Raw genomic sequence first — 27,190 nt, 5'->3', positions numbered from 1 at the left:
ATTATAGCTAAATATTAAATAATAAAAATATTTTTTTATTTTTATTAACCTTTTAAAAAATTTTCAAAACTCTCAAATTAAAAATAAAAATATAGATAAATTTAAGAAATTAATAATTTTTTTATAAATTAAACTTTTAATATCGATGACTTTTATATAAAACTTCTTAATGAAATAATTAAGTTTTTATTTTTTTCTTAGTTTAGTTTGATTTGAATTTTTTAAAAATAATTTATTTTAATTTAAAATTCAAATAGGCGAGAAGTATAAAATTAAATACGTCCTTTACTAAAAACCAAAATATAAAGCACCACCTTTCGATTATTAATAACATTGTATGGTTCACTTTTTAATAATTTGTTTTTAATAATAATAAACGGTGATAATCATGATGAACATTGAATGAATTTTTAATAAAAATGGTGTAAATTTTAATGAATCGACTTGTGATAATTGACGATTAAATGGATTCACCTGTGATAATAAATAATAAATTAAAACATTTGAAATAGTTTATGTTAAGCTCACGGATCAATTATTTAGCTATTAGATTTAGATGATTTATTTACTTGATCTCACATATAATTTTTCATCGGAATAAATTCAAAAGTGTAAATAACACGTCATCTATAATGAATAATAATGATTAATACGGGAGGATGTACGAAAGTGAAATATTATAATTTTACTCAGATATTATTGAAAATTACACGCAATGGCTGTGAGAGAGCATCGGCAGGGGAATTAGTAAGTTTTTAGGAATTTTCTGAATAATAATTTTTATAGTTAGACGTCAAAATCTCACAAGCACATCAAAATTTTTGGAACTTCGATCGAAGCTTTAAAATAAAAAGAAAAGTAAAAAAGGATTCCGCCGTCGTCACGTGGAGCGAAGACGAGAAAGGCCGTTTCCAGCCGTTTCCGTTTCTTGCAAGATCACGACAGGAGGAGAGAGAGAGGGAGGGAGGGAAGGAGGCAGTGGTGTTACCTCGCTATTTCTGGCCGACGGACTCGCATTCCACGCTCTCCTCCAACTTCCAGTCCCCGTTATCCTCGCTCACCCACCTACCGTTCCATTCTCCTCGATCGAAGTCGGCAGCGCCAGTTCCTGTTCGCCACGAGTAACGCGTGCGGGTCGTAGTGACTCTGCTCTTTGTGGCGACCGGGCGGAAAGGAGTCCAAGAGGCAGCAGTGGCAGAAGCGTTACAGAAGAGTTGCTTTAAAACGCTCGATTAAGGGAGAGTAGAGAGGAGGAATAGAATTCTTCTTCTTTTGGTGTTGGCTGATCGAACCCAGGTGCGAGATTTCTTCGCTCCTGTTATATCTGTTCTGTATTTGTTTAGATTTTTTTTTTCTTTCAAATTTTGGGCGTTTAAATGTTGCTCAAGTTAATTCCATGGCGAAGGGTTTTCTGCTTTGTTCAAAAGTTGGAATATTTCCCCTTTTGGTGACCTTGAAGAGAGTGGTGTTCTAAATGTAACTAACCACCTCTCTCTTTATGAAACTTTGGTTGTAGAGTAAGCGTGTAAGAGAAACATCAAACTTTTTAGCACTCTGGAGGTATGGATTTCTAGGATGGTCACAAATATCAGGGAAAAAGAGATTTTTAGGGGTATTTTTCATTCTGCCCATGATTTCAGCGCGATTGACACGGAGTTAGACCCTTGCTGGTCGCTGGCATCGTTTTCATTGATTATTTAATTGTTTGTTTATTTGCCTTTTGGTCTTGGATGATTCTGTCCTTCGTGTCGTATCTATATGACTTTCTTTTCTGAACCTATACGTTTATTCAAAACTCTTGAACTCTTGAATGAATGAGGACTCAGGCTTTCGTTTTATTATGAAAATAATTGACTTTCTTTGGACCTCTTCCAGATGTGATATTTTAATCCACCACAGTAGACCAATTAGTTAGATAAGAATCGACCATTACTAGATAGTCCAAATGATAGAAACTTGTTAATGAATCTGCTCAGGGAGACCATTAAGACTGACCGATATTATGGTAGAGTACCTGAATAAACAATCCGAGCAGGTAAATAATTTTATGTGTTCATTTTCTCTAGGCTCTTGCTTTATTATTTTCTTTTGAAGAAAAAGGAGTAATAATCAATCTAGATTCATTAGATCTGCTAAAGCTAGCAATCAGAACAATTTCGTTGCCAGTTAGTCTGACAGAGATTCAACTAATTAACAGTATTATAGTTGTAAATATTTGAAGATTTGAAATATCATTCTGAGCTACAGTTTTGGTCCCTAACCAGAACAAGATATTTCGGTGTCATGTTGAAAATGCTGGCACATAGTGCAGAAGACATTGACATGCTGAGGAGATTGGAATTGGCATGGAGTAGAATGAAAAGGAAGAAGATCAGAGGAGAAAAAGGAAGAACACAAACCTTAATGGCCTAACCTTGTCGCGTTGTCACTTAGCAGAAGCTCGTAGCATCTCGGACATCTCATGGAAGCCTTGAGCTACTCCATCATTTCAAATAGGTTGTGGAAGCTTTATCATCATCTCAAACTGTTGGGATCTTATGCGAAAAATAGTAAATAAACACAGCAGAAAAAAATGATCCTTCTAGAGATTCATGCGAATACAGTATACGTGTTTAATCGAGTTGCCACATTTGTTACGTGAACGGAATAATCCCGGCATGCAATTTGATTCAACAGATCTCAACACGATCTGAATGGCTGCGCCTCTTTGGTATTGACATGAACACATCCTTTGTTCGTTGTACGAACTCAACTTTCAGAGAAGAACCACCTTCATTGTACTAGCAACTTGGATGATTCAGTCAAGAGGAGAAGAAGAGGAGACTAGAAGTGATACTAACGAAAATGCATTGCAAAATGACTTTAGTACTCATCAATGAATAAAAAAGGTTTTTGCCTTTTGCTCTCCTTTTCATTAATGCTCCATTAATCTCTATTAATGGACATTAATCCTCTTTAGTGATTGAGTCTAGTCCAATGAGTCTAATTTATATTAGACTCAATCCAATAATTCAATAGTTAGATTCATTTAAGTCTAACTCAATGAGTCTAATTTGGATTAGATTAACTCTATAATCTTAGAGTCTATCATATTTTAGCCAAACTAAAATAAATTTATCTCCAAATCAACATCTTCTTTGTGTGTGACCCAATAGGTTCTCGTAACGTTGACAATGTCTCTAAAATAACATTTTAGATACATAAACAATGAGTGACATCTAGCAATGCATCATTGCTACCCAAGTGATGAGAATGTCGAGATTTGACCTAAACTTTCTGTGTCTATTATCTTGTATAACTTGGTCATTTTATCTTCGATATCTAAATTGATTCATGAGGCATAGACCATGTCATCCCCTTATCAATCTTTGTGTTTCTTGATCTCCAAGTAGACTCACTTAACCAAATAAGTTCAATATCTCATATTGACTTATTTGAGCATGACCATGCATTTTAATAGTCCTACTTAATCAAGGGGTCCACAGATATCACTTCCGTTATATGGAAGGGATAGATTCCATCTACATCACTCACATCCCTCTGCATAACTTATTGCATACCCAGTGATCGATTTTATAGTCCACCTTGTTACAAGTGACTTTTGTCGATATTAAAGTACACAATTTTTATGTAGATAACCGTAGTGACTTTAGGTTTAAGGATTATTTATACTAATAGTCACTATGAGAATGTTTATGACACTCATATAACGATCCATGAAATATTCTTATAGCAGGTTAATTCAGTACATATTTTCTAATATATACCAATGTATTAACTTGATATCTTATATCCATGACTTATAAGATTAAGTCATCAGTTGACCTATATGCTAGTTTCAATTATTAATATTACCCTTGTATATTAAAGTTTGACTAGAAATAGTTAAAAGTAGTGTTCTATATATATCTATAGCTTTTCACTATCAATTCAACCAATTGATACGTTGTAGACTAGACCGTACTATCTTAGGACATTATTATACTTATTCATCTAGCATAAATCTAAATAAATATAATAACCATAAATTTTGCTTTATTAATGGAATATGATACAAAAGTTCCCTTGTCAATTATCTCATAATTGGTTCTAAGGGCTAACACTAACACAAACAACTCAAGGAAGCTTCATTATCATCTCTAAGATCACGGAAGCTTCTTTGTCACCTCAAACAGGCTACAGGAGCTTTGCTGTCATCTCGGGCAGGTCATGAAAGCTTCATTGTTGTCTTGACAGGTTGCAAAAGCTTTGTTGTTGCCTCAGATAGCTTGTAGTTGTGTTAACATCATCCCAGCCAAAAACATTTTTGTTTGGTTTTAATTTTCCTTATTAAACCGATAAAGCAAATTGTGTGCCCTACTAGTTTCCTCCACTATCTGCTACATGAGCAAAGTAGACATTATGGATAAATTGGAACTTTATTTTAATAGAACATCCTTTGAATTCAATTTGTTGGGTAATGGTAGCCATGTGGCACGGGGAAAAAGAAGACAATAATTTGAGTTAACCAATGCATGCAGCTCAAAAGTTTATAGTTTAAGCTGACTTTACAGTTGAATCTCCAGCTATATTAACACTGCTAGGAATATCTTGAGCAGATTTCCTAAATCCCATAAGATCACCAAGTGAAATTGGTCTATCATAGGCAAGATCAAGTGAAGTACATGTGATAAATCCCAGATTTCCATATCTTTTTATTTTGGTGGGATTCAGACAGTATATCAAATTGCTGATAGATTGTCATGTTGTTTGTTTGACCACTTACTAAACTTATAGCATTCTGCCACATGGTCTGCAGCCATAGAAATGCTTAGAGAACAAAAATTTTGGAGCAGCCAAATATTATTCTAGATATGAGATAGATATTGTTCGCAAGGTAACACCAAGGAGATTAATGGCCAGAAAGGTAAATCCACCACCAGCTAGGCCAGGTGTCAGGATGCATAGATAAAATTAAAGCTGGTTCTCCAAAAGAATGATCTCCAATTGTTGTCTTATCTTTTGAATCACCCAAGATGGGATGAGGCATATTTGTGCCGAGTAGACAATAATTTTGGTTAGAACATTATTAATAAGCACATGTTATCCACCTAGAAATGCCTTTTGCTAAGGCTATATTCTCTTGAAGCCACTTGGTAAGTGCTTGTCTCAATACTCTCTTTTGCTTGCTAGTACCAAGCTAGAAACCCAATCACTTGATTGGTAAAGAAAAATTTGACAACCAAAAGCCTAAGCAATAGCCTCAGCCAGCTGAATATTGAGATCCATTATTGGAAATGAGATTTTCCAGCTTATTGATTTTCAAGCCCCACTGAAAGCCTAGAAAGTAGAAATAAGTATTTTTTGGTTGCCAACAGCTGACAAGTCCGCTTTAGAAAAGAGAAGCATGTCATCCACAAATTGCAATTTATGAAAACACTATGTGTGCAATGCCAAGCAAATATGATGCAAAGCATCAGTAAGAAGCACAGATAGATACGAGGAAAGTGAGTTCCCTTGCCAAAGCCCTCGATGAAACTAAGCACCAATTTTTCCATTAACCATCATAACACCCTAGGCTGTGGAGATGATAGTACTGATAATGCAATTGACCCATATGGTTAGGAAAATTCTTAGAGAGAAAAAAATGAATCATAGCACTCTGCTTAACTTTGTCAAATGCTTTTTGGCAATCAGCTTAATTACCAGAGTTCTCACCTCTGACACATGACCAATTTATCGCTGTAAAGGCACACATACATGGTCTGCACTATTCTGACACTTTATAAAAGTAATTGGTGTGGACTAATCAAATCAGGAATAAACTTTTGCAGGCAAAGAACCAAATTATTTAAATGAACTTAATAATTAAGTCTTTAAGTGCGATTGATCTGAAATCTACATCCCTAGTGCCTTCAAATTTGGGTATGAGGAGATGTAAGAAATAGTTGAAACTACAAAGAGAAGCTCTTCTCTGCACATACATATCAGGTGTCCAATTTAAAATGGAAGTGATGTCAATAGGGGAGGGTGATTTGTCAACAGAGCAGAAAATATTCAGAGCGGGTTCATTGTCTGATACACTTGAAAATAATGCTTCGTGTGTCATCTAGTTTTCTCAGGAAAAATGATTTGGGATGGATCCTGGTTTCAGCAAGAGGAAACATTGCAGATTTTTGATGTAACTACACTGAAATGGCCATCAGTCATTAGAAATCGTGTATGTTGTTCTGTTCTGTATTCTGGATTGCAGGCATTTGAAAAGATATGGTAAGAGAGAACAATTAACTTCTAAACATGAGCCTGTTATGATGCATGTAGCAGGGAAGAGGACAAATACAGGTTGTCAAAGTAATGATTTCATTGAATCACACCTCACACTTTGTTCCAATCAGGAGGGCAAGGCAAATTCCTATATGTAGTTACAAGATGACTTATATTGCTTGCAGACAATTGAGATTGTGAAATTTGTCAATCAACAGGATGTTTCAAGAGAGTCATAGATATTCTCAATGGTTGCTTTTATTTCAATTGAAGAGCAAGACAAATGTGACTATCTTTTCTAATAAAATTGCTTTTCTCTGGCCTCTGGTGAGAATGTTTTACTCATCATTTACTCAACTGTCATTTTACTGCTTTTAGCAAGATGGCTGCATTGATTATGTGATCATGATGAATTCCTCTGCAGTATTTCTTGAAACAGACAATTTTTGATTTGGGGCAGACTTTGATAAGCTTTTCATTTAGACTTTGGAAGAATTTTGATAACCTTGGAGAACAAATCATTCCAATGGAATCATATCTTGATTACTAGAAGAATTATTGTTGGGGATCTCTTTGCTGTCTTCTGAACAGGCAATTGGCCCCTCTTGGTCCAGATGGCTGCCATTTTATGAGTTTGATCTCCAATATTTTGACTGAATGAGGGAGGGACTTGCAATGTATATTGTCAATGGAGGATACCAGATTAGACTTTGGAAAAGCTTTGACCATCCAGTTTACATGAACTCTCACACAAACATAAGTGCTGACTGGTGAGTAGTTTCATCTTCAAGTTGACAAATAGGTGAATATAGGGTCATCAGTTAGGCGATAACAATGACAATGACTGTAGCAACTGAACAAATCATGTCCTTGTCGAATTTTCTTAAGACTCCAATAACTTGTTTCTCTATATCATGAATATTAGTAATTTGTATAAAGTAAACTCCAAGTTGAATCTAAGCTTGCACTCTGATTCAACTCGTTTCTCTATATCTTGTTTGAAATTTGACTTTTGGTTTAGAGAAACCTGCAACAGTTTTATCTCTTTTTGACTGTTTCCTAAATGTAGATTTCTGAGAAGAACCACTTACCTTGTTGAACTCATAATAAACATGAATCGTTTGAACCATGTGGAGCATCTCTCAGTTGCAATAATCTGTTTGTCTTTTTGTTCTTAAAAGACATGGCAAAAACTGGAAATGTGGCACGCAGGTCTGTGGATTCTTTGGTTGAAGTTCATTGGCAGTATATAGCATTTGTTTTTCTGGCTAATCTTCCAAGTTTAGGCTGACATTGTTTCTCCACCTTACAATGGATTGCAGCAATTTTCTTAGGAATCCAAATGAGAATATGAGGCTTGCTGTAGCTATCATATTTGGAATTGGTTTAGGTTTTTTTGGTGGAATTTCCTTTCCATCATCTAATATTGCAAAGGTATATTTTCAGAATTGTTGAATGCATTTTTTGTAGTACAGCAGTATGCATAATCTGCTTAATATGGCAGCAGCTCCGCTTGACTAGTAGCATCATGGCCCATATCGAGGACAGGAAGTCAGGCCTTGCAACTCAAGGACTGTTGAACCATGCTTTTGCTTCAGCACATAGTCGCAACACGAACAATTCAATATTACCTTATGATGATTCTTCAAAGGTATTTGAAAAGTTAATCGACTGTGACATTGAGTTATATTCTAATGCATGGGCATACACTAATTTTAATAATTTTGTTATATTAGAAATTGTAAATCAGATTTCCAGTATAGTTCACAATAATCTATATCAATACCCTTATTATTATTAAGCTTGTCCAAATTCATTAAAAATAGGTAAGGAAATAAAGAAATGTCTGGCACCAGCCTTAATATATTTATTTATGCGGACAAAGGAGAAGAATTGGTTCAGTTCTTTATTTGCTACTTTGACCTGAAGTTTGGTCTCAGATTTCTGTCAGGTTTTGTTATTTTGCTTGCGAACCAGTAGTTGGGCTAACCTTTGACGCATCCTTTTTTAGGAGGGCAGTGGAGTTGGAATGACTGAAGCAGTTTATATATATATATATATATATATATTTGGTGCCAAACTGCCTGATAATTTATAGGATTCTTTTAGGAATTACAAGCCACACTATAAGAATTTTTGGGGCATTCGAATGAGTCGCCATGGGTGGTTGTGGTTCTAATACCAAGTTGTTTGGACCCCTCAAGGATCAGTTACCATAAGCAAGAATGACCAGTGTTCTTGGAGAGAAAAAGATGAACAGTGATCTTCTTAACAGAGGATAAAAAGGAGAAGAGTGAATAAAGAGAGGAAATTATTTGTGGTTAAACTAATTGATAAAAATCAATTTAAATTTTTTGTTAAGCTCATTGTTTTGACTTGGTATCACTATTTTTCAAAGAGAACATATTAGTATATTGCATCTAAAGTGTCAAAATTGATCAATGCCTCAGCTAAATTGCATGCCACTATGTTGCACAACATATAACAACCTTCTTACTGCAACTATACTTTAAGAAAACTCTTCATTTTCCATGTACGACCATAACTTCTGAAAATGTCTAATGCCCTAGATCTACATTTCTACAAATCTTCGTGGTGCAGAAAGATTACCACCAGATATTATAGTATCTGAGTCAGATCTCTACCCACGAAGGTTATGGGGCAATCCAAGTGAGGTAAGCAATTTGTTATTTGCTTGAGTATTTTACATTTCTGTATAATCATTTTTTATAAAATGTGCTATAGAACATAGAATCTCGCACAAAACATTCATTCTCACAGGTTTTCTTGATGATTCTTTTGATTTTCTACACAATAGTTGCATTTCTCTGTATGAAGAAAAAAATTGAAGTATTTAAATTGATTTTGTTGCTATTGAGGTCAAGTGCTCATTTAGTTGCTATTGAGGTCAAGTGCTCAACAGTTGTAAAAGTCATGGGACTACAACAGCGGTGAGACTTGACATGCTATTATCATTTAAGTAGGTTGTCATCCTTATTGTGAATTATTGATCTCTTACAATATTTGTTTAATTAAACTACCTTTTATGTCAGAGGTGTACGCCTTTTCATTGTAGTTGTTGAAAAACACTATTTTTAGCCTGTAATCGCTTGACTTTCAGGGTATATGACTTAGTTGCTTTAACCTGTAAAAGATAATAATTGCGCCTTGCTAACTTGCACTTGAATTTTTTTTTTTTGGAAAACTACCAAACAAGAGAAAGGATTGTGTTCTACTTCAACTTGGGTTATACCATTGCAGACCAGCAATCTGAATTTGACGAATGGCAATCTTCAAATATTTATGCAAAAATTTTAGTACTTTTTTTCTCAATTTCCTTAACACTGGTTGAAATTCAGGATTTGCAGATCCAACAGAAGTACCTTGTAACTTTCACAGTTGGATATGACCAGAAAAAAAATATTGATGCAGCTATTAAAAAGGTAAGTAAAGCAACAGAGTTGACAATCAATTAGTTTCTAACTGCTACCTTATTTAGCTTATATATTATTGATGGGCCAAAAAGAAAGGAACCTACAAAACTCTGTTATCATTAACAAATTTGGTGTCAAATGATGCTTTTCATTTCTGTTTCTTTATTGTCATTGGTTGTCCGTGCTCAAATGTTTGACGCTATGCTTTTTCATTTTTGTTTCTTTATTGTCATTGGTTGTCCGTGCTCAAATGTTTGCCGCTATGCTTTTTCATTTTTGTTTCTTTATTGTCATTGGTTGTCCGTGCTCAAATGTTTGATGCTGCACTTATGTTGTTCACTCCATAGTCGTTTCCAAAATAAATCGATGCCATTCATTCAGTCATTCATCATTTCAAGTGATTTAACATTTGATACCTTAGTTAGATACAGAAAGTATTCAGTTAAGCTACAAAATGGCTGGTGAAAAATAGGTTTGCAAACTTTAGGTTTCATATGATCCTTGATTTCTGAAGACCATGATAATGTTTGCCATTAGAAATATACCCTATACCAAAAGAAAAGAATTCTTCTAACGTTATTCAAATAGAATAACAAACAATTGCCTATGATTCCAAGTACATAGGAATTTCCCACTATTCTGTTCAGTAATTTCTAGGAATTTGATCTGAAATAAGAAGTCTCATGATAAGCTTGAATTTTGTTTTATTCAGTAAGGTGTGAGTTTACAGTGGATGCTTATATGCAACTTATGTGTATCTACATACTTTGTATTTCATTCCTGAGAATCACGATGTCGCAGTTCTCAGAGAATTTTACAATCATGCTGTTCCATTACGATGGTCGGGCAAGTGAGTGGGATGAATTTGAATGGTCAAAGAAGGCAATTCATGTTAGCATAAGAAAACAAACTAAATGGTAAGTTACAAATCCCAACTCAAGAGTTTAAGGTTGGTTGGTAACAAACATTTTGCGTATTCTTATTCTCCTAATTCATTCAAGGTGGTTTGCTAAGCGCTTTCTGCACCCTGATATTGTGGCACCGTATGACTACATATTTATTTGGGATGAAGATCTTGGAGTCGAGCATTTTAATGCGGAAGAGTAAGTAGTTTGGTTTGCTTTAAGCATGCTAAGTTTGGTACACCTAGCAAATGAAAATTGATGGATTATTTCAGATACATTAAACTGGTAAAGAAACATGGCTTAGAAATTTCACAGCCTGGCTTAGAAGAAAATAAAGGTTTGACATGGCAAATGACAAAGAGGAGAGGGGACAAAGAAGTTCACAAGTGAGCTTTACTTCAATAAATTTGCTTCTGTTATATTTTGATCTGGTCATTGTCCTGTTTTATTTGAATCAACTAATCTTATAGCCAATTTTTTTGCTTACAAATAAAATTCTATATGATGGTCTATTCTCACTTCAAAACAGGGAAACTGAAGAGAAACCTGGATGGTGTTTTGACCCTCATCTACCGCCATGTGCTTCGTAAGAACCCTTGCCTTTTTCAGGTCCTTTAAACCAAACATCATTCCACTTTTGTTGTGTTTCATGTGCAGGTTTGTCGAGATAATGGCGCCTGTTTTTTCCCGAGATGCTTGGCGTTGCACATGGCATATGATTCAGGTACCTCCTCCTGTTCTCCTAATGATCTAACCACAATCCTCGTGCCTTAATCCTAATAACCTTACTGCGATAGAATGACTTGGTTCATGGATGGGGTCTTGATTTTGCCCTTAGAAGATGCGTCGAGGTATTTGGAGGATCATTACTTTTCATTACAAGTTTCAGATGCCTCTACTTCTCTTGTTGCTTTAGCTAAAGCCACATTAATCTTCTATCTAGCTGGCTCACGAACAAATCGGCGTCGTAGATGCACAATGGATTGTTCATCACGGTGTTCTTACACTTGGAAATCAGGTCGGATGATATTTTTTTAGAAAAAACACTTGCGAGCTAACTATAGCAATCTCCTAACATCTTGATGCCTTGTGTTCAAATAAAATAAAACAAATCATCTTTTGATGTGTTCAAGGGCCTGACGCTGAATGGAAAACCAGAACGGGAAGGAGTATGATTAGAAACTTGTTCTCTTCTTTATACATTTCCTCAAACTTCAGAGGATTTGATATATTTTGTTGATGAGCTTTGGCCTTTACTTTTCTTGGTTCGAACAGGTGAGAGACCGGTGCCGAAAGGAATGGAGGATGTTCCAAAATCGAATGGCGAGTGCGGAAAGGTCATATTTCAAAGCTATGAGGGAAAACCCACCTGATCCTACAGCTGCTCAGATGAATCACTAACAACACTCATTTCTTTTTCTTTTTTTATTTATTTTTTTCTATTACAGAGAGGGTAAGTAAGGGGATAGAGATAGCATTTTGTGTTGTGGAACTTGAACATGATATATCAGTTTACTGATCAATCCAAAAATGTTAATGTGATGCTAGTCAAACAAGTTGGTTGAGGTGAGTGAATCCGGCAAACTGGTTGAGCCATTGGTGTGCTAGGTAGGGTCGAATGAGCCATTTGAGTCGGTTGGCCAATTGGATTGATTAAGCCAATCGAGCCAAGTGGAGTGGCTGAACTAGGCTAGCTAAATGGGTTTGCCAAATAGTAGGCCTAATTTGGCAAATGCATCGACATTCAATCATAAATCTTATTCATTCATTCCTTCAGTATAACACAAAAAATTATACTTCCAATTCAATGGTATTCTAAAGGTAGAAGAACTTACCACTTATTTTGAGTTCATAAAGGTGTTCTAAAGGTAGAAGAACTTACCACTTATTCAATGATAATACTCAATTCATAAGAGAATCGACTGGACCAGTTCGACTTTCATAACCATACATAGACCAGCTGTCTGTCTCTTTAAAGCAAGACTTTGAGCTTCATTTACTTTGCTCTGATGCAAACTCTGTTCTTATGAAAGGCATCATCTATCTATCTATCTATCAATCTATCCATCTGACACTGATGTCTCATGAAACATCAAGCTCAACATTTCCGAGCCAGCACGGTGGCCACAACGTGCCATCGACTGGAAAATCTCCAAAGGAAGAGGCACCAGTTGCATGTGAATCGTGTCCGATTGTCTGCTTTGATAGAGTGGATGATTGATGAGGAAAGGAGCATGCTTAACTGCTCGAGCTTCAGCACCACAACCATGGCTTTCCTTGTCTTGACCGGAGATATAGGCGAGGAATCTGCTGGGACCAGCTTTGGACTTTAGTTTGCGTCTAGATCTTGTCGGAGAGATGTCCTAGCTCAAGATTTACTGTTCATGGGGTCCACGATGAGAACGACTTGGCATGGACACAAAGGAGGTGAACAATTCAGTTGTGGCGCCGGGAGTAGCCGGATCGGAGCTACATAGCCCAGTGTTCTGAGGACTGGACTGGAAATGATTCGAGCTAAGCTAGCTAGCTAGGGAGTCAGATGGGGATCAATACTGGCATAGTGTTCAGAGAACAATAATAGAGCTTGAGCATGGCAAAATATCGTACTTTTGTCTGATTAAGAACAAGAAACAATCCAGCTCTGACACGACAGTCGAGCAACCCAATTACCAAAACACACGAACAACTGCATGCATTCATTTAAACCATCGTGTCAAATTTTCGTTCTGCAACACTTCCCCGGAGTGCCGACAGCATTCGCCAGCTAGCTAGCTGCAACGCCAGCTCCGCCAGCATCTCCAGTTCAATCGCAGACAGCGAGCCCCGGGCTGTCGTCGCGCGCACGTCCTCCTCCCAATTCGTGCGTGGCGTCCGCACCGCCAAGCGTCTCTGTCGGAGCTACCGCGCGTGCTGCTCGCGATCGGTTAACTCTCTCTCCGTGTCCGCAGCTAGCGCGCGCTGCGGCAGGAGGAGAGACCGGCGTCACTGCACAGCATTTGACAGGACGTAGCCACGAGGAGGCACGCAGCTCCTGCGTGGGCCCGCGGTGGATTCGAGCCGCGCGCTGAATATCGAAAACTAGAAGGCGAGTGGCTTCGGCGGAGCAGCTGGGGCCATGGCCGTAGCGTCGCGCGCAGCTAGCTGGACGCAGCAGCGGCAGAGAGCGACGAACTGATACATACGCATCATTGCATGCATGCACGCAGCCCTGGACCATCTGGGCCAGCAACAGGGATAGAACAGCGTGCAAATTGATAATACAATAATGTCTGCACAATTGATTTATGGTTGGACTTGGAGATCGCCATAGATTTTTATAGAACAGCAATAATATAATCAAATCAAAAGCAAAGTATATATCATTTAATGCCTCACTTTATCTTTCGATCGATTGGTTGTTTGTAAGCAGGGAACACTGGTGGATCTCTCTCTCTCTCTTCATCTTCTCAAGTAGTTGATGTTTATGAAGCCACTTTAATTGGCTGGATATTGTATACATAGCAGCTAGCATGGCATAAGAACTAAGAAGAAGACAACTAGCTAGCTAGCTAGTTTCATTTCACTGCAAATTCAATTAAATCTCTCCAGCTCTGGGTTTTACAGCTATTTATGTCCTCTGTTGCTCGATCGGTCTGTAGCAGTTAAGTGATGATGCATGGGCATGTAGAACACAAACTACTTTCAATTCCTGGCATGCCCCATGATTTGTCTGGACATGAACTGGGAGTGTCTGAGCCAATGGCAATTAATTGGGAGGCCTCCGAGAATGGGGCACAAAAGAGGACGATATGTTTGATGCTTGTCGAAATCGTCTAATTGTGATCGAACATTCAACGTTTAATTCATAGTTAACGTGGATGAGTATATTTATTTAATATAAAATAAAGAATACGTACATTCATCAATATGAGTGAATGTTAATAAGAGGTGTTAATATAATAAGTATGTATATGTGAGTCCTGTACTTTTTGAAGAAGTGACATATATTAACCATTCAAACAAATACATAGGTTATAAATTGACCATGCCAAATCACCAAGTTCCTTGAGTTGTCATATGCACTATTCAAAGTCACTACACACACTTGATGCACATATCAACAACACCGTAATTAATATTTATTTACCTAAAAATTCTTCTTCAATAAAAAGTCAAATCTACTACTCGAGCAATCTTCACATCGATATCCACTATTTATGAGGAGATAAATCACTGTAGTTGGTTACGACATATCATTACTTCGGCTTCGTCGAAATTTAAACCCTTGTCCACTTTAATAAGTCTGTCACATCATAATCAATCCAATTATAGCCCTATCTAGTTAAACTCAATCAACTTAATTGAAAGTATTGTTGCACCAACATTTAGTACATGACTAGTCAAAACGTTAAACTATCTAACCCTAAAAGGACTAATTAGCTTGGTAAAAGGAGCACACACATCTTGGATATTAATACGATCAATTAGTTTTCTCTTCTCTAGCTTTAAATAAAAAATGTACATTTAATTATTTGCAAAGGAAAGTAACAATCATTAAACAAGTTATCTCAAAATATACAAAAAAAAAATTGGTATATAATATTTTTAGACTCTTCTTAAAATTTATTGCTCAAGTTAGTGAGATACGTACACATTCTATGCATGAACTGAATTGAATTTTTTAACAATGCCTTTTTTTTTTGGTTAATGTTCATAAATATTCCCATGATCCTCAATTTGTATCAATATTGATTAAAAAATAGTTTATAAATATTCTATGGGGGGAAATGTACTTCCACACTTCAAGGAACAACCTGCTTGAAGCAAATCTATGAAGCATCTGCAGAGGGGAAAAGAAAGAAGTTTCACTTTGAAACTTTCGAACTGCACAACTTAAAAAAAAAAGCAAGCAGGATCAACTCTGACAAGAATGATCTCTGTACCAACAAATCACTTTTGATGATGATGGCTAATCATAGCTCTTATTCATCTTTTCCACAATTATGATAAAATCGATCAATTCCTCTCGTTTGCACTTCTGTTCATAGCCAACAGTTTGGTGATGATCTTCTTGGGGTTCTTAGGAAGTGAGCACAAGGCTTTGAGCCGCGAAGAAGGGGTCCTCAAGAGAGCTTCGCCGGGAATCAGGCCGCCGTCGATGCCATTCTCCTCCTCGAGCTTCGTCTTGACGGTTTGGAGCTTTGCGGTAGGGCGTTTCAATCTTGAGATGCTCCAGCCATCTTCCGAGGGAGAAGCAGTGGCGATGTGGTGAAGCTTCAGAACTTCTTTGCCTACTGGTTCTCCGGTGCCGGTGTTCGCCAGCAGCGCCTTTATGTTGTTGGCCAACTCAGTTACCTGGAAGCCTGACATGGCGGCACGGGACTGCTCGAAGAACAGCACCTGCAGCACCACCCGGAGAGGGAGGAGCTCGTTCTGTGCTGCGTGCATGCAGGCCTCGACTGTGAGCTTCTTGCAGTCTAACATTCTGCACAAGTGCTTCCTTGAGTTCTTGTCGAGCTCTGGGTGCGACTAACCACGAGCAAAACGAAGACTGATTAACAAGATGAATCATTTGATCGAGAAATGTCAGTGAATTACCCTGAGGTAGATGTCGATAACTCTGTAAAGGTCATCGTGGTCGACTCTGGCAAAGTCTGGGATAGCTTCTGCGATGGCAATGAGCTTCTCCATGGGCAAGTTCTTGTCCTTGGCGATTTCTTGGAGGTAGCTGTCGATGAGCTTGGCCACTCGGAGCTTGGAGCTGTGGGAAGCCGAGGAAGACCGCCGGCTGTTCTCATGCACCTCAAACTCCACCTTCTCGGCCGACCGAGACTGCCTCCGTTGGCGCCTGAGCTTCTCCTCCCTCGGCGGACTCGCCGCGGGGCTCTGCCCCTGAAGCAGGAACTCCTCCAACATGGTTATCACCACATCGACATCGTATAATGTATCGCCGGAATTCGCCGCGGGTGGGATCAAGAGATCCTGGACTGATGCTTCCTCCAGTTGTAATCCAACTCGTCTTGCTAATTCCGTCTTCACTGGAGCTGAAGCATGGAGAAAGTTTGCGGCTTTGAGAAGCTTGAGAAGGAAACCACACGAAACAGAGCCTTTCTCGGGAGGCAGCAAGCTGACTATCTTCTCCATTAGCAACGTAGGCTTTGCGGTGGCCTCTTGGCCGTTGCCTGGCACCATGGTTGCCAGCCATCTGCCAGCGTAGATCTGCAGCGCCTCGCCGACGAGTTTGCTGGAGATGACTCCGGCGGATTTCACGACCACCATGATCCGCCAGTAATGGTCGACGCCGAGCTCGCTGAGGTCGGCGGCCCACCGGTTCCTGGACGCGCCCGGGAGCGTAGAACTGGAGATGATAGCGGTGGCGATGGCGTCGACGCAGCGGCCGGTGACGCCGAGCTCCTCACACAGGGGAGCGTGCTTCCGCGTGCTCCGCAGCGTCGCGAGCGTGTCCTTCCACCGCTGGAGGATGCAGGAGCTGAAGAAGACGTCGAGCTTGCCGAGAAGGTTGCTCCGGTCGGCATCGTCGCTCATGCGGAGGTAGTAGGCGGCGCACCAGACGGGCACGAGGTTCAGGGGGCTGAGAGTGACGGTGATGCCGTAGCAGAACTTGGCGCAGAGCTCAAAGGCCTCGGCGCCGCCGGGGAAGTCCGGGAGGTGGATGACGGCCGGCTCGGCGGCGTCCCCGAGCTCGGAGCAGAGCTGTTGCAGGCGAAGGCATTTCGACAGCATGGGAAACTGCACGCGCATAGGACCAGACAAGAAACAATTTTTATCAACTCTAAAAGCGAATCCATCAACAAGAAACAATCTTTCTAAAGGCGATGCGGAAATCATCGAGAGAAAAAAACTACCTTGTGCAGGTGATACAAACTTCTCTGCACCTGGATTCGGAGGTCAGTGGAGACCTCTGACGAAACTGACCTGAATTAAGACTCACGAGGCAGCAAAGCATCAGAAGTGTAATTGCTTCTGCAACTGTGAACAAATAACTGCAAGAAAGAATAAAATGGATGACCTAATAGCTTCTGTGGTGAAGAAAGTATCAGGTCTGGTGCCAAGCTTCATGAACCTCATTTTTGGAATGATCAAAGCCTCCTCCCTCTTCGATGAGACAAGGATTTAGAGCTCTAAGAAGTGTCTATATATACACACATCTAGCAAAGATGAATGATGAAGAAGTGGTCCTGTTCCTTTGATTCAGAACCTCTCAGAACACTGATCTCACTGCACCTGCAGCTCTCCCTCTCTCCCGTGTCCCTATTTCTGAGAAGGATTAATCACCGACACCATAGCCCATAATTGCCAACAAGAGATTAAAATGGAAAACAAAATATTGTGGCAGCATTATAAAAGTGTCTCATCTCCCTCAAATAAGCCAAAAATTAATTGGTGTGACTTGAGGTCTTATCATGAAGAATCAGAAGAAACTCGTGCTGTAAATGGTTAGCCATGCGTGTACTTGCTTGAACTGAAGACAAAGGTTGATGAGTTGCTCCTTACTTCGGACCAAGCTTTATCTGTCAAGCACTGGAGTCGTTGACATGTCGTAGGTCAGACAAGATTCAGTCTGAAACAATGCAGAAACGCCATGTCTGTTGTTCTGAAAACTCTTCATGAAGATCCATCCTTCCATCTATCCATCTATCTGTATGTTTTTTTAGACATTTTCTAGTGAAAATCCAGCCAAAAGTAGACCATTAGGTGGCACAAGGATCAAGGAATAGGAATCACTCAATCCGACCGCGCGCCAGATGTTCGATGACTTGTCTTAGATGAAGGTCTCCTGCATCACTGAAGTGATAATAAGTAGTAGTGGACATTTGATCGAGTTGCATTTCTGATTGAACCAGACAAAAAAACTTGCGAACTGAGGGAGCAAGATTTGTACTTCTTACTCGCAAATCACAATAGGTGGTGCATATCGAAGTTAAGCTGCTCTGTGCTTAATAGTCCAATATGTGTGCTGGAAGAGGGTCTCCCATTTCATTTTGAGATTGAGTTCCATCCAAATTCAACGTGGTATCAAAGTTAGACTTCTCCAAAGGACTGGAACAGTGTTCAAACTTCAAAACAATGCAAAAGGCTGCTGCACAAATTTCATCAGAGTTATTGTCAGTAAAGAGGAAAGTAAATCAGAGGTTGCTGTCTGCAACGAATTCCTTAACTCGGATGTTGATTCCAAAGCCAAACTCACAAGGAACTCTGGTTGGATGTACTCCTAATCGCCTGCCGTGGCAAGAACAATTACAGTTGTTTTACTCATTCTGAAGAACAATTGCAGTTGAGTATGTATGTCATCCAACTCTGGTACTTTTCAGTTCCCTAATAAAGGCATTTTTTTTTTCAGTTTAAATAAGAACATACGAGTTTTATTGCTGTTGAGTTATCAAACAATTGGGTCACTTCCATTTATTCTTTCTTGTCGAATTCCTCAATTGAGAGTAAAAGAAAAGGATAGACATGCATCTGAGTCGATCTTGAAAGCTGAAGAATATAAGAGTTTGGAAATTAACATAATCTTCTCTTGTTTCAGAAATGATGTCATCTTTACTTCTGTATGATGAAACCATAATCTTGTGGAAAATATTCTTGTTTAGATTTTGTGCCTTGTCAAGGGACCCGTAAAGCATATGCATCTTTTACTCATCCACTTTTGTCTGTCAGCTGAGCTATTTCTTTCCTAAAAGCCAAAAGCATCTATCACAGACACAATGAATATATGCATGTAAAAACAGTTGCCTTTTGATAGCATTTCACATTTTGAAGAAATCTAGTAAACTTTGTTGTGCATCAGTTCTGTTCCATTAAACTAAATCGTATTCAGTGGCTATCAAGTCCCTAGAAAGATAAAGGATTTAACATAGAAAATTAAATTTTATTTCAATTGATAATGATACAGTACAGCTCCATGCTCTTTTGTCATGGAGTTTGACTTCATGTTCTTGCTGAGATAGCTTCCTCACCATCACTACTTCCATCAGAGAGCTCAGTGACACAACTAGAGTCCATGGAAGAGGAGAAAGACGGCCTTTGGTTTCTGTTCTCCATCCTCACCAAATCCTCATTTATGATTCCACCCTGTTCGTTATCATTCTCCATCTTGGCTGTTCTTTTCCTTCTAAAAATTCGACAGAGCACCCAATCAGCTTTCGAAACCATAGAATTCTGCATTTTGATCATCATCAGAATATTTCTTCCTCAGTTTCCTGTTCAGAAGAAATAGTAAGATGTACAGGGAATTGAAAGCTCACATGAATAGAGTGATTCCTTTGTGGAACATGACGGTACTCATGCATGATCCAATCAGTTCTAGTCTGCGGCTTTTCACGGTAGAAAACCAAAACCTTCTTCATCCCCACCACTTGGTTGTGCCAAGAAGCCACCACTTGCTTCTCTTTCCCTTCAGCTTTCCAGTAGCCCGATCTCGCAGCTCGGTTCGATTGGCCATGGGCCAAATATTTTGCATCTCTGTGAGTGAAGAAGTACTTCACCTCTTTGCAATCACCTATGGAATTAAGCTGAGAAGTGAGTCCCAACTGACAATTCTTTCTGCTCTATAAAAAACAACAAACCAAAAACTACTTTTTAATTAGAATTTCTAGGAGAGGAACCAACCAGGAAGATCCCAGGGATCATAGTTCCTGAGGTTGATGATATCGGGGATGATTGAGGCAGGCAAGGGACAGGAGTGGATCTTCCTCTTAAGGTACTGAACCACAAGTTCTTCATCAGTAGGGTGGAACCTGAACCCAGGAGGCAGCCTCAACACACTTCCATGCCTTGCAAAAACTGTCTTATCCATGCTCCAAACAAAGAAATAACTCTCCTCGTGCTTGAATTTTGCAGGACTACCGAAGAGGAGGAGGTGTGTTTCAAAGTAGGGAGAGGAGGAGGAAGTTTTATAGCAAAAGTTGAGTAAGGTGGCGTGATCCAGACTCAAAGGTTTGACGTATCAATACTACTAAGTGATTGAAGAATCTAGTACTAGGAAACGTCTATGGAGAAATGAAGAAACAACAAGGTAAAATCTTTTAGCTCTTTAGCTTGCTGCCTTTGATGGTAAAGCTGGACTGGCTCACAAGGAAGGGTCATCCAATGTGATCCGGTCAGTCAGATCAATCGGTCGGGTCGGGTTTGGTGTTCGAATTCATTGCTAAAGCCAAAGATGAACTAGTGGAGGAAGCAAGGGAAGGAGCATGGCATGTGGGGGAAGACAATTTTTGGTAGTCCTCCAAATTCTTGAATGACCTTTAGGGAAGGGAAATTGAGCCAAACAGGGAGGTGGTGGATCGCATGTGATAGTGAAGTTTTATAAGTTTAAATGAGTGTGACACTACCATTAATTTGAACTTAAACATATTGAGTTGTAGAATCCCTTTCATTTTGTCATTGTTGTAGATTCATATATAAAGTGTCATAATCTCACCATAAGAAAAGAGGGACAAAGTGTATATATCTTATATTCTTGGTTGCTATGCACATGCCTCATCGACTCATTAACTTAATGCATGAAACATTCTAAAACTATTAGTTGGGTGGTCCAATATGTAAGGCTCAAACTCAAAGTGGTAGTAGGGTCATGAATCATATATGCAAGCAATGACCTTCAACTATGGTTCTAAAGCCTCAATCATCAAGCCATGTCTCTCTTTCTTTCTTTCTAAAAGTTAGGGTTCCATCTTACCAAATGGGATTTACTTTTCTTCTTCTTTTTTTGCATTCACTTTTGTTTTGGCATCTGATCTCATGGACATGTCAAAATCCCACTTGGAGGAGTCATGGGGAGTAGGATTCTAGCTAGAAAGGTTGAGTAAGGGCGATGTGCCATGTTGGGGGATAAACTAAAGTCGAACACAATAGTAAGGCAATGGGATTGTGACTCGAATTGCATATCTTTGTCTTTGTGCTTGCTTCTTATGATCAACTTAGAATTTTGGGAGAATTTAGTTTGAGTTAATAAGATAGGTGTCATGGATGTGATAACTAATTAAATCATCATGTGTGGTGTAATTTTAAATTATTGTGAAAATGAAAAAAATAAAATAGAAAACATTCCTTATTCTTTCAACCTCTTGAGCTCATTTTTTAATTTTAAATAGTTTAAGTTAATATAGTAATTTTGCTTTTAAAATCGTATATAAATTTAAGTTGTCCAAAAATCACATGTTTCTTACAACCTTTTGTGTTATTCTATACGTTTATTTTTTTAAATTTTTTTTGACAAGTTTGGATGCATATAATAATTTTATTTAAAATTGTCTAATTTCAAAAGAGATAATAGTTTTAGTTAAAATTATTATATGGTATAAATTGCTCAAATCTCAAAGATGATTAGAATTTCTTAGAGGTGGTTAAAATTATTCATTGAATTTAAATTGCTCAGTTTCAAAATCACCTCTGTGTTTCATATATAAAACCTTTAAAATTATTTTGGAGTAATCTTTATACTTAAGGCGGGCTGCTAAGCCCGAACTAAGCTTTGTGATATTTAACATTATTAGATAAGAACATCGAGTTAAGCTAAACTGAGCCTAAAATGAATTAAGCCGTTGAAATGATTATTTAAGTTTGGCTCAATTTCTTTGTTATGAATTTGATTTAAACTTGGCTCGAACTTAGTTCGCTTAAATATTATTGAATTCTCAATTCAAACTTATTTGATTATTTAAAATTTTTACATTTTAAATTTCTATGGTTTGAATTTGATAATACAAACTTATTTGTTTAATTTAATTTTTTTTTATTTAATATGTTGATAAACATTTTATTACTATGTTTTTATTAATTTAGTATTCAACTCTTACGATCCGACTAATTCTAGAGGTGATTAGCTTGATCTCATAGAAAATTTTCATCGACCATCAAAGTAAATCGAGAAGCATAAATGGATCGTGACAAAAAATCAATCATCATGAATTTTTCAAACTCCTCAAGTGTAATGTACTCTTAGTGAGATTTTTTTTTAACTCTTGTTGCCTAGGGAGTCCGTTCCATTTCTTATCATTGCACTATAGTCCCAAAAATAATAAGAATTTTATTAATGAACATGACTCATGAACATTATTCATGAATATTATTTACGAATATCATTTATAAATATTAATGAGTTGAATACATATATATTCAAGTTTGTTCGTTTAATTTAATGAGCTTGTTCATTTAATTAATCTTATTGAATGAAGATAAATAAACTTTGATATTATCAAGTAGACTATTAAGTTTATTAATGTTCGATTTATTTATAGCCCTATAAATCTAATAGTTGAAAATTTAAAATTTCAGGATTTATTGATGAATTTTAAACTTGAGTGGTACTTTTAAGAAAAGATAGATTTGAAGGGTAAAATGATAATTTCCCATTATAAAAACATATCAATGATTTTGTTGAATATTCCCAGTGTATTATTGTGGAGAGTTGATTGAAATGATCACATCGTCTGTTCATGTTATTCCTTTCCCTTTTTCGTCCATTCATCTTCCTTCTCTCCCTTTGCTGCCAGTTGCAATCTTTGGATCGAATGCTGCTGCTTGAACCCTTGCCCTAGCGATTCTTCGAGCGCTTTGCGGGATCTCCCTTGCAAAGTCTTCTTCCTTTCTATTGGTTCTTCAGTTCTCCCCCTCGGTTTGCTTTGGCCTCTCGATCTCACCGTCCCTGGTCGATTCCGTGGCGAAAGGTTTGTTTTTTTTCTTCTCGTCGGTTTGATTTTGTGGAGTTAGTATTTGGTCGATCGATTTTACGATCGATGTCTTCGATGGGTTCTTCTTGTGGGTGTTAGATCGGGGAGAACAAATGCAAGAAGAGGATCTGGTCGAGCTCAAGTTCCGACTGTATGATGGATCGGACATCGGTCCTATTCGATACTCGTCTTCTTCCACTGTCGCGATGCTCAAAGAAAGGATAATCTCCGAGTGGCCTCGTGGTAGGAGTCTGGCTTTCTCGTCTTGCATTCTTGCCAAATTAATATATATATTTTTTCTTGTTTCTTTCTGATTCTAGATGAATGAAACTTCTTCTTTTCATTTCGATTGCTAGTTCTTGAATCTTTTGATTTTTTTTTTTCAAAATCCTTACTTTGGTAACTTCCGCGTGGCATCTTGTCATTCTCCAGAAATTCAGCTTTGACAACTTTTAGTTTGGATTTGTGGTACTCCTTATAACGTTACCGATCTTAGTGGATTAACTCTGTTTAACATTATTGCTCTTTGCCATGCAATGCCCGTTGTTATTAGTAAAATTTCAATCGTTTTCTCAAATTTGTGTGAGCAATCCAACCAGTCAACCAGAAAACCTTTGTTCTCTGCCACAGTACCTCAGACGATCATGGAATTCAGGTAGTGGAAAGTGGTTTGAAGAACTATGAAGTTGTTAAACCTCCAGGGGAAATGTTATAAGTTTAATCCCGATCAACTTTTCCCATTTTACTTGCAATTATATCTTTTTTCCCCCCATTGTTATCTTTTGCATGCATGGCTTTTATCATCTTGTTTAAAGATATTTTAACAGTATACCATGAAGCTTTGCCCTTCCGCTGCTTCTCAATGCATTGATCTAACGATGAATTAATTTCAACACATTTCAATATTTTATGGTACCCTCTTATCACTTGCCTTAAATATTTGTATATTTTCTGATTTTTTTGGATTTTTTCTGACACATATTGTCTGATGCATTTCAATCTGTGCCTGGTCAGTACTTATCTTTAATCATTATCATAGTGCATTGGCTTTTTTCTCTTTTTGTTTGATCCACATTACAATCATTTCTAGCAATTGTACTATCCATGTGAGAATGTATGTGATTGGCTAGCAATGGTGTTGAATCTTGGACTGCAATGGATATTGTTGATAACCACCTTTTTCTTCTAGATGTTAGTTAGTGTCAATTATAGTAGTGTGACATGTCATTCAAGAACATAGTATGTGGGATGTCATTCTGGAACTCATTGTGGTGCAGTTTTGATACATATTTATTCTTTTGACATTGTAGTTATTAGTGTTGATCTTTTCTTCTTAGGCAGAAGTCTCTTGCACAATCAGCAAGAGATACAATGTGTTGCTTGTTTTTACTATCAAGTCATTTACTTTAGTAAGGAAAAATACTTCTTTGCAGAAGTAACCCTATCTTAGAAAGTTTTTTGGGCATTACTGAAAATGAATCATCTAACATATGGAACTAAAAAACAAAATAGTAAAATAATAATATAATTAGAATAGAAGTTGCACTGAATCCATTTCATGCAAGTTGTTCAAAGGTTTGTAGTTATTTATTTCAGATGATCACTGAGAGTTTCTATACATGCACCATTCAGGTGTGTTTTTCTTCTATTCGTTATTATTCCACTTGTCCATTAATGTTCTTATATATGCCCTTCGTGTTATTATGGCTCTATGTTTACATGATTTTTTCTGTGATTTTGATTTTTGTACATGTTAGTCTTTGGTTGTGCCAAGCCTTTTGTTTAACTTAGTCTTGATTGCTGTTTTATGTAGACAAGAAGATTGCACCAAAAGTTGCTAATGATGTTAAACTGATCAGTGCTGGCAAAGTATTGGAGAATGGAACAACAATTGCCCAATGCAGATCACCTTTTGGTGAGCTCCCTGCAGGGGTTATCACGATGCATGTCGTTGTGCAACCTACGTTGACTAAAACAAAAACAGGTATGCTGGAATAGTTCACATGGCAAGCTTCCTTTTATTTTCATGTGTTATTAACTTTTAATTGAGAAAAAGCAGGTTGGTTCTATCTCTATGAAGAACTTAGATGTTTTTTGTTTTCATGCATTTGTATCTTATAATTGAGCAACAGCAGGTTGGTTCTAGCACTGTAAAGAACTTAGATTAATTCTACCTGGAGAAACTTCAATTCAACATCTTCTAATACACAGGTTTTTGTTAACATTCTGATCTCACTCACATACGACTAGTTTGGTTGAAGATAATAACAATAGTGTCAGATGGTTTTCAATGGTTGAAATCAAGACAGTAAGCTATAGACAAATAGTTGCAATGGTTGAAATAAAAGAATTCAACCACATCAAAAGTGGCCTTCCACTCAATCATAACGATTTAATTTAAACCTCTTTATTACAAATTTGAGAGGGATAAAATAATGCTATATTAGTAGAACACCAGACTTGGATGCATAAGAGAGACATAACCTCTGCCATTGACCAAGACATTCCACAAGATGTATTTTATCAAGATCAATCACTAGTCAATACCACCTAACATTAAGGTTCTAAGTACTTAGATGGAAGATATGAGAGAGCAATAAAAGACATAAAATTAGTTATGGAGCATTTGTTGTTGTCATTTTTCGTCTTCATCGGATCTTCCATCCAAGTGATCGTCTATTGGTGGAGTAGTAATATGCTTGCCCTCTCCTGAATCTGATTTTACTCTTAAGCCTAACTACTTGCTAGTAATCTTCTAATATATCTAACCACTCGATGATTCTTTTTCTTATTGTTTCCTCTTTTCACTTTTTGTGACAACACCAGAGAAGAAGGTCGACGAGTTGCCAAAGAAGAAAACTTGCTCTTGCTCCTGCTCGATATTGTAGGGCGATAAGATAGACGACGGTTCTATCCATCAGCGATAGTATGATCTGCCATGTTGAATGGTGATAGCATTTCCCAGCACAGTGAGTTTTGTTAGAGGAAGCTGTCATCCTGTTTTGTGTTTTTGCCCAAATTTGAGTTTGAGTTGGTTCCTGGCATGGGAAGAGAGTGCCTTGTAGCAGTCTTATTGGTCTTCACTCATACTCTACAATTTTTCTTAAACATGTTTTGTATAATTTGATTGCATTTATTGCAAATTCATAAGATAATACTGATGGTGTCTCAGTTCTACCTTCTATCTATTATATGTAAAAGAGATACAAACAAATTGTATGAAAAAATTTTTTAAAAGTTGAGAAATTATACCACCAGAAATTTTTCATGCCATAACTAATGTTTAAATATACAATGAATGATTATGTTTAGAATGGCAATTTGAATAATGAATTAGTTTTCATTGTTTATTAATGTATACGCACAACTAAATTATTTTAATTCTTGAAATGATCAATTTGTTAGTCTTTGCAATTTTATTTTAGTTTTTTAATAATTCAAATAAGCAAAACCATATGCAAGATTGTAAGAATAATTTAAATAATTCAAATCGAATTTACAAAAAAAATATAAAAAACAAGAAAAGTAAAAAAAGACAATATTCTCATTGCAACTGGTTAGTAATAATTTGATTTATATTTTTTTATCCGACTGATCAAATGTTGATAATAATAATTTTGATTAAAATTATTATAATAGAATAGTAGGTTTAATAAAAAATTGCTTTAATAATAATTTAAATTATTTTATTTTATTTTATGATAATTTTAATCAATATGGCCAAATTTATTATAATAATATTGGAACAGTTTGAATCTACATTAGTTCGATTAGTGTTGGAGCAATTTTAATTAATTTAAAATAATTTTAACTAATAATAAAATAATTTAAACTAATGTTAAATCAATTTTAGAAAAAAATAATTATGATGTCGAATAGTTTTGACCCATTTTAATCGATAATAAAACTTTTAACTAAAATTATTTAGACTAATTAT

At 37.1% G+C, this 27,190-nt stretch overlaps 4 protein-coding genes across 7 annotated transcripts; 2 read left to right on the top strand and 2 right to left on the bottom strand.

Annotated features, from left to right (window-relative positions):
- Positions 1-1,012: 1,012 nt before the first annotated feature.
- On the top strand, positions 1,013-12,120 carry LOC141838337 (uncharacterized). Of its 4 annotated transcripts, none has more exons than XM_074725779.1 (15): positions 1,013-1,296; positions 7,313-7,455; positions 7,566-7,677; positions 7,751-7,894; positions 8,814-8,918; positions 9,603-9,686; positions 10,479-10,594; positions 10,679-10,780; positions 10,855-10,968; positions 11,112-11,168; positions 11,240-11,306; positions 11,380-11,433; positions 11,526-11,600; positions 11,716-11,751; positions 11,858-12,120. In XM_074725779.1, exons 2-15 carry the CDS (start codon positions 7,427-7,429, stop codon positions 11,981-11,983), a joined length of 1,221 nt encoding a protein of 406 aa, XP_074581880.1. In that variant the 5' UTR covers positions 1,013-1,296; positions 7,313-7,426; the 3' UTR covers positions 11,984-12,120. The 4 variants fall into 4 exon arrangements, with proteins under 4 accessions (XP_074581880.1, XP_074581878.1, XP_074581881.1 ...); XM_074725777.1 differs by having other exon boundaries at positions 7,748-7,894; XM_074725778.1 differs by lacking the exon at positions 1,013-1,296 and adding an exon at positions 6,610-7,013 and having other exon boundaries at positions 7,748-7,894.
- Positions 12,121-15,410: 3,290 nt separating this feature from the next.
- On the bottom strand, positions 15,411-17,663 carry LOC141841425 (BTB/POZ domain-containing protein At1g67900-like). Its single transcript, XM_074729600.1, has 4 exons — positions 17,592-17,663; positions 17,428-17,497; positions 16,160-17,311; positions 15,411-16,090 (listed from the first exon to the last, which is right to left on the bottom strand). Exons 1-4 carry the CDS (start codon positions 17,648-17,650, stop codon positions 15,578-15,580), a joined length of 1,794 nt encoding a protein of 597 aa, XP_074585701.1. The 5' UTR covers positions 17,651-17,663; the 3' UTR covers positions 15,411-15,577.
- A 1,767-nt stretch (positions 17,664-19,430) lies between these two features.
- Positions 19,431-20,430, bottom strand: LOC141840560 (NAC domain-containing protein 83-like). The gene is made up of 3 exons (XM_074728594.1): positions 20,192-20,430; positions 19,828-20,081; positions 19,431-19,741 (listed from the first exon to the last, which is right to left on the bottom strand). The coding sequence occupies exons 1-3, from the start codon at positions 20,376-20,378 to the stop codon at positions 19,511-19,513; spliced, it is 672 nt and encodes a 223-aa protein (XP_074584695.1). The 5' UTR covers positions 20,379-20,430; the 3' UTR covers positions 19,431-19,510.
- Positions 20,431-22,996: 2,566 nt separating this feature from the next.
- On the top strand, positions 22,997-26,424 carry LOC141838052 (membrane-anchored ubiquitin-fold protein 4-like). The gene is made up of 4 exons (XM_074725441.1): positions 22,997-23,250; positions 23,353-23,496; positions 25,067-25,237; positions 26,080-26,424. Exons 2-4 carry the CDS (start codon positions 23,367-23,369, stop codon positions 26,139-26,141), a joined length of 363 nt encoding a protein of 120 aa, XP_074581542.1. The 5' UTR covers positions 22,997-23,250; positions 23,353-23,366; the 3' UTR covers positions 26,142-26,424.
- Positions 26,425-27,190: the final 766 nt, after the last annotated feature.

Source organism: Curcuma longa, chromosome 11, assembly GCF_044706935.1.
Source record: "Curcuma longa cultivar G26 ecotype Majalengka, Jawa Barat chromosome 11, ITB_CL_G26_1.1, whole genome shotgun sequence".
NCBI classification, from domain to species: Eukaryota; Viridiplantae; Streptophyta; class Magnoliopsida; order Zingiberales; family Zingiberaceae; genus Curcuma; species Curcuma longa.
Note: the sequence above shows the minus strand (reverse complement) of the source record. Positions and strands in the feature narration are given on the sequence as shown.

What these genes read in the sequence shown, in the direction of transcription:
- LOC141838337 (XM_074725777.1), top strand. Translation starts at nt 7,427, where the DNA reads ATGGCAAAAACTGGAAATGTGGCACGCAG. An exon ending in CATCATCTAATATTGCAAAG is followed by an intron (nt 7,678 to 7,747) that starts GTATATTTTCAG and finishes TTAATATGGCAG; the next exon opens with CAGCTCCGCTTGACTAGTAG. An exon ending in ATAAGAAAACAAACTAAATG is followed by an intron (nt 10,595 to 10,678) that starts GTAAGTTACAAA and finishes AATTCATTCAAG; the next exon opens with GTGGTTTGCTAAGCGCTTTC.
- LOC141841425 (XM_074729600.1), bottom strand. Translation starts at nt 17,650, where the DNA reads ATGAGGTTCATGAAGCTTGGCACCAGACCTGATACTTTCTTCACCACA. An exon ending in TTCACCACAGAAGCTATTAG is followed by an intron (nt 17,498 to 17,591) that starts GTCATCCATTTT and finishes GTCTTAATTCAG; the next exon opens with GTCAGTTTCGTCAGAGGTCT. An exon ending in TTATCGACATCTACCTCAGG is followed by an intron (nt 16,091 to 16,159) that starts GTAATTCACTGA and finishes GCTCGTGGTTAG; the next exon opens with TCGCACCCAGAGCTCGACAA.
- LOC141840560 (XM_074728594.1), bottom strand. Translation starts at nt 20,378, where the DNA reads ATGGATAAGACAGTTTTTGCAAGGCATGGAAGTGTGTTGAGGCTGCCT. An exon ending in TGATCCCTGGGATCTTCCTG is followed by an intron (nt 20,082 to 20,191) that starts GTTGGTTCCTCT and finishes TTAATTCCATAG; the next exon opens with GTGATTGCAAAGAGGTGAAG. An exon ending in AAAGGAATCACTCTATTCAT is followed by an intron (nt 19,742 to 19,827) that starts GTGAGCTTTCAA and finishes ATCAAAATGCAG; the next exon opens with AATTCTATGGTTTCGAAAGC.
- LOC141838052 (XM_074725441.1), top strand. Translation starts at nt 23,367, where the DNA reads ATGCAAGAAGAGGATCTGGTCGAGCTCAAGTTCCGACTGTATGATGGA. An exon ending in AATCTCCGAGTGGCCTCGTG is followed by an intron (nt 23,497 to 25,066) that starts GTAGGAGTCTGG and finishes TGTTTTATGTAG; the next exon opens with ACAAGAAGATTGCACCAAAA. An exon ending in GTTGACTAAAACAAAAACAG is followed by an intron (nt 25,238 to 26,079) that starts GTATGCTGGAAT and finishes TGACAACACCAG; the next exon opens with AGAAGAAGGTCGACGAGTTG.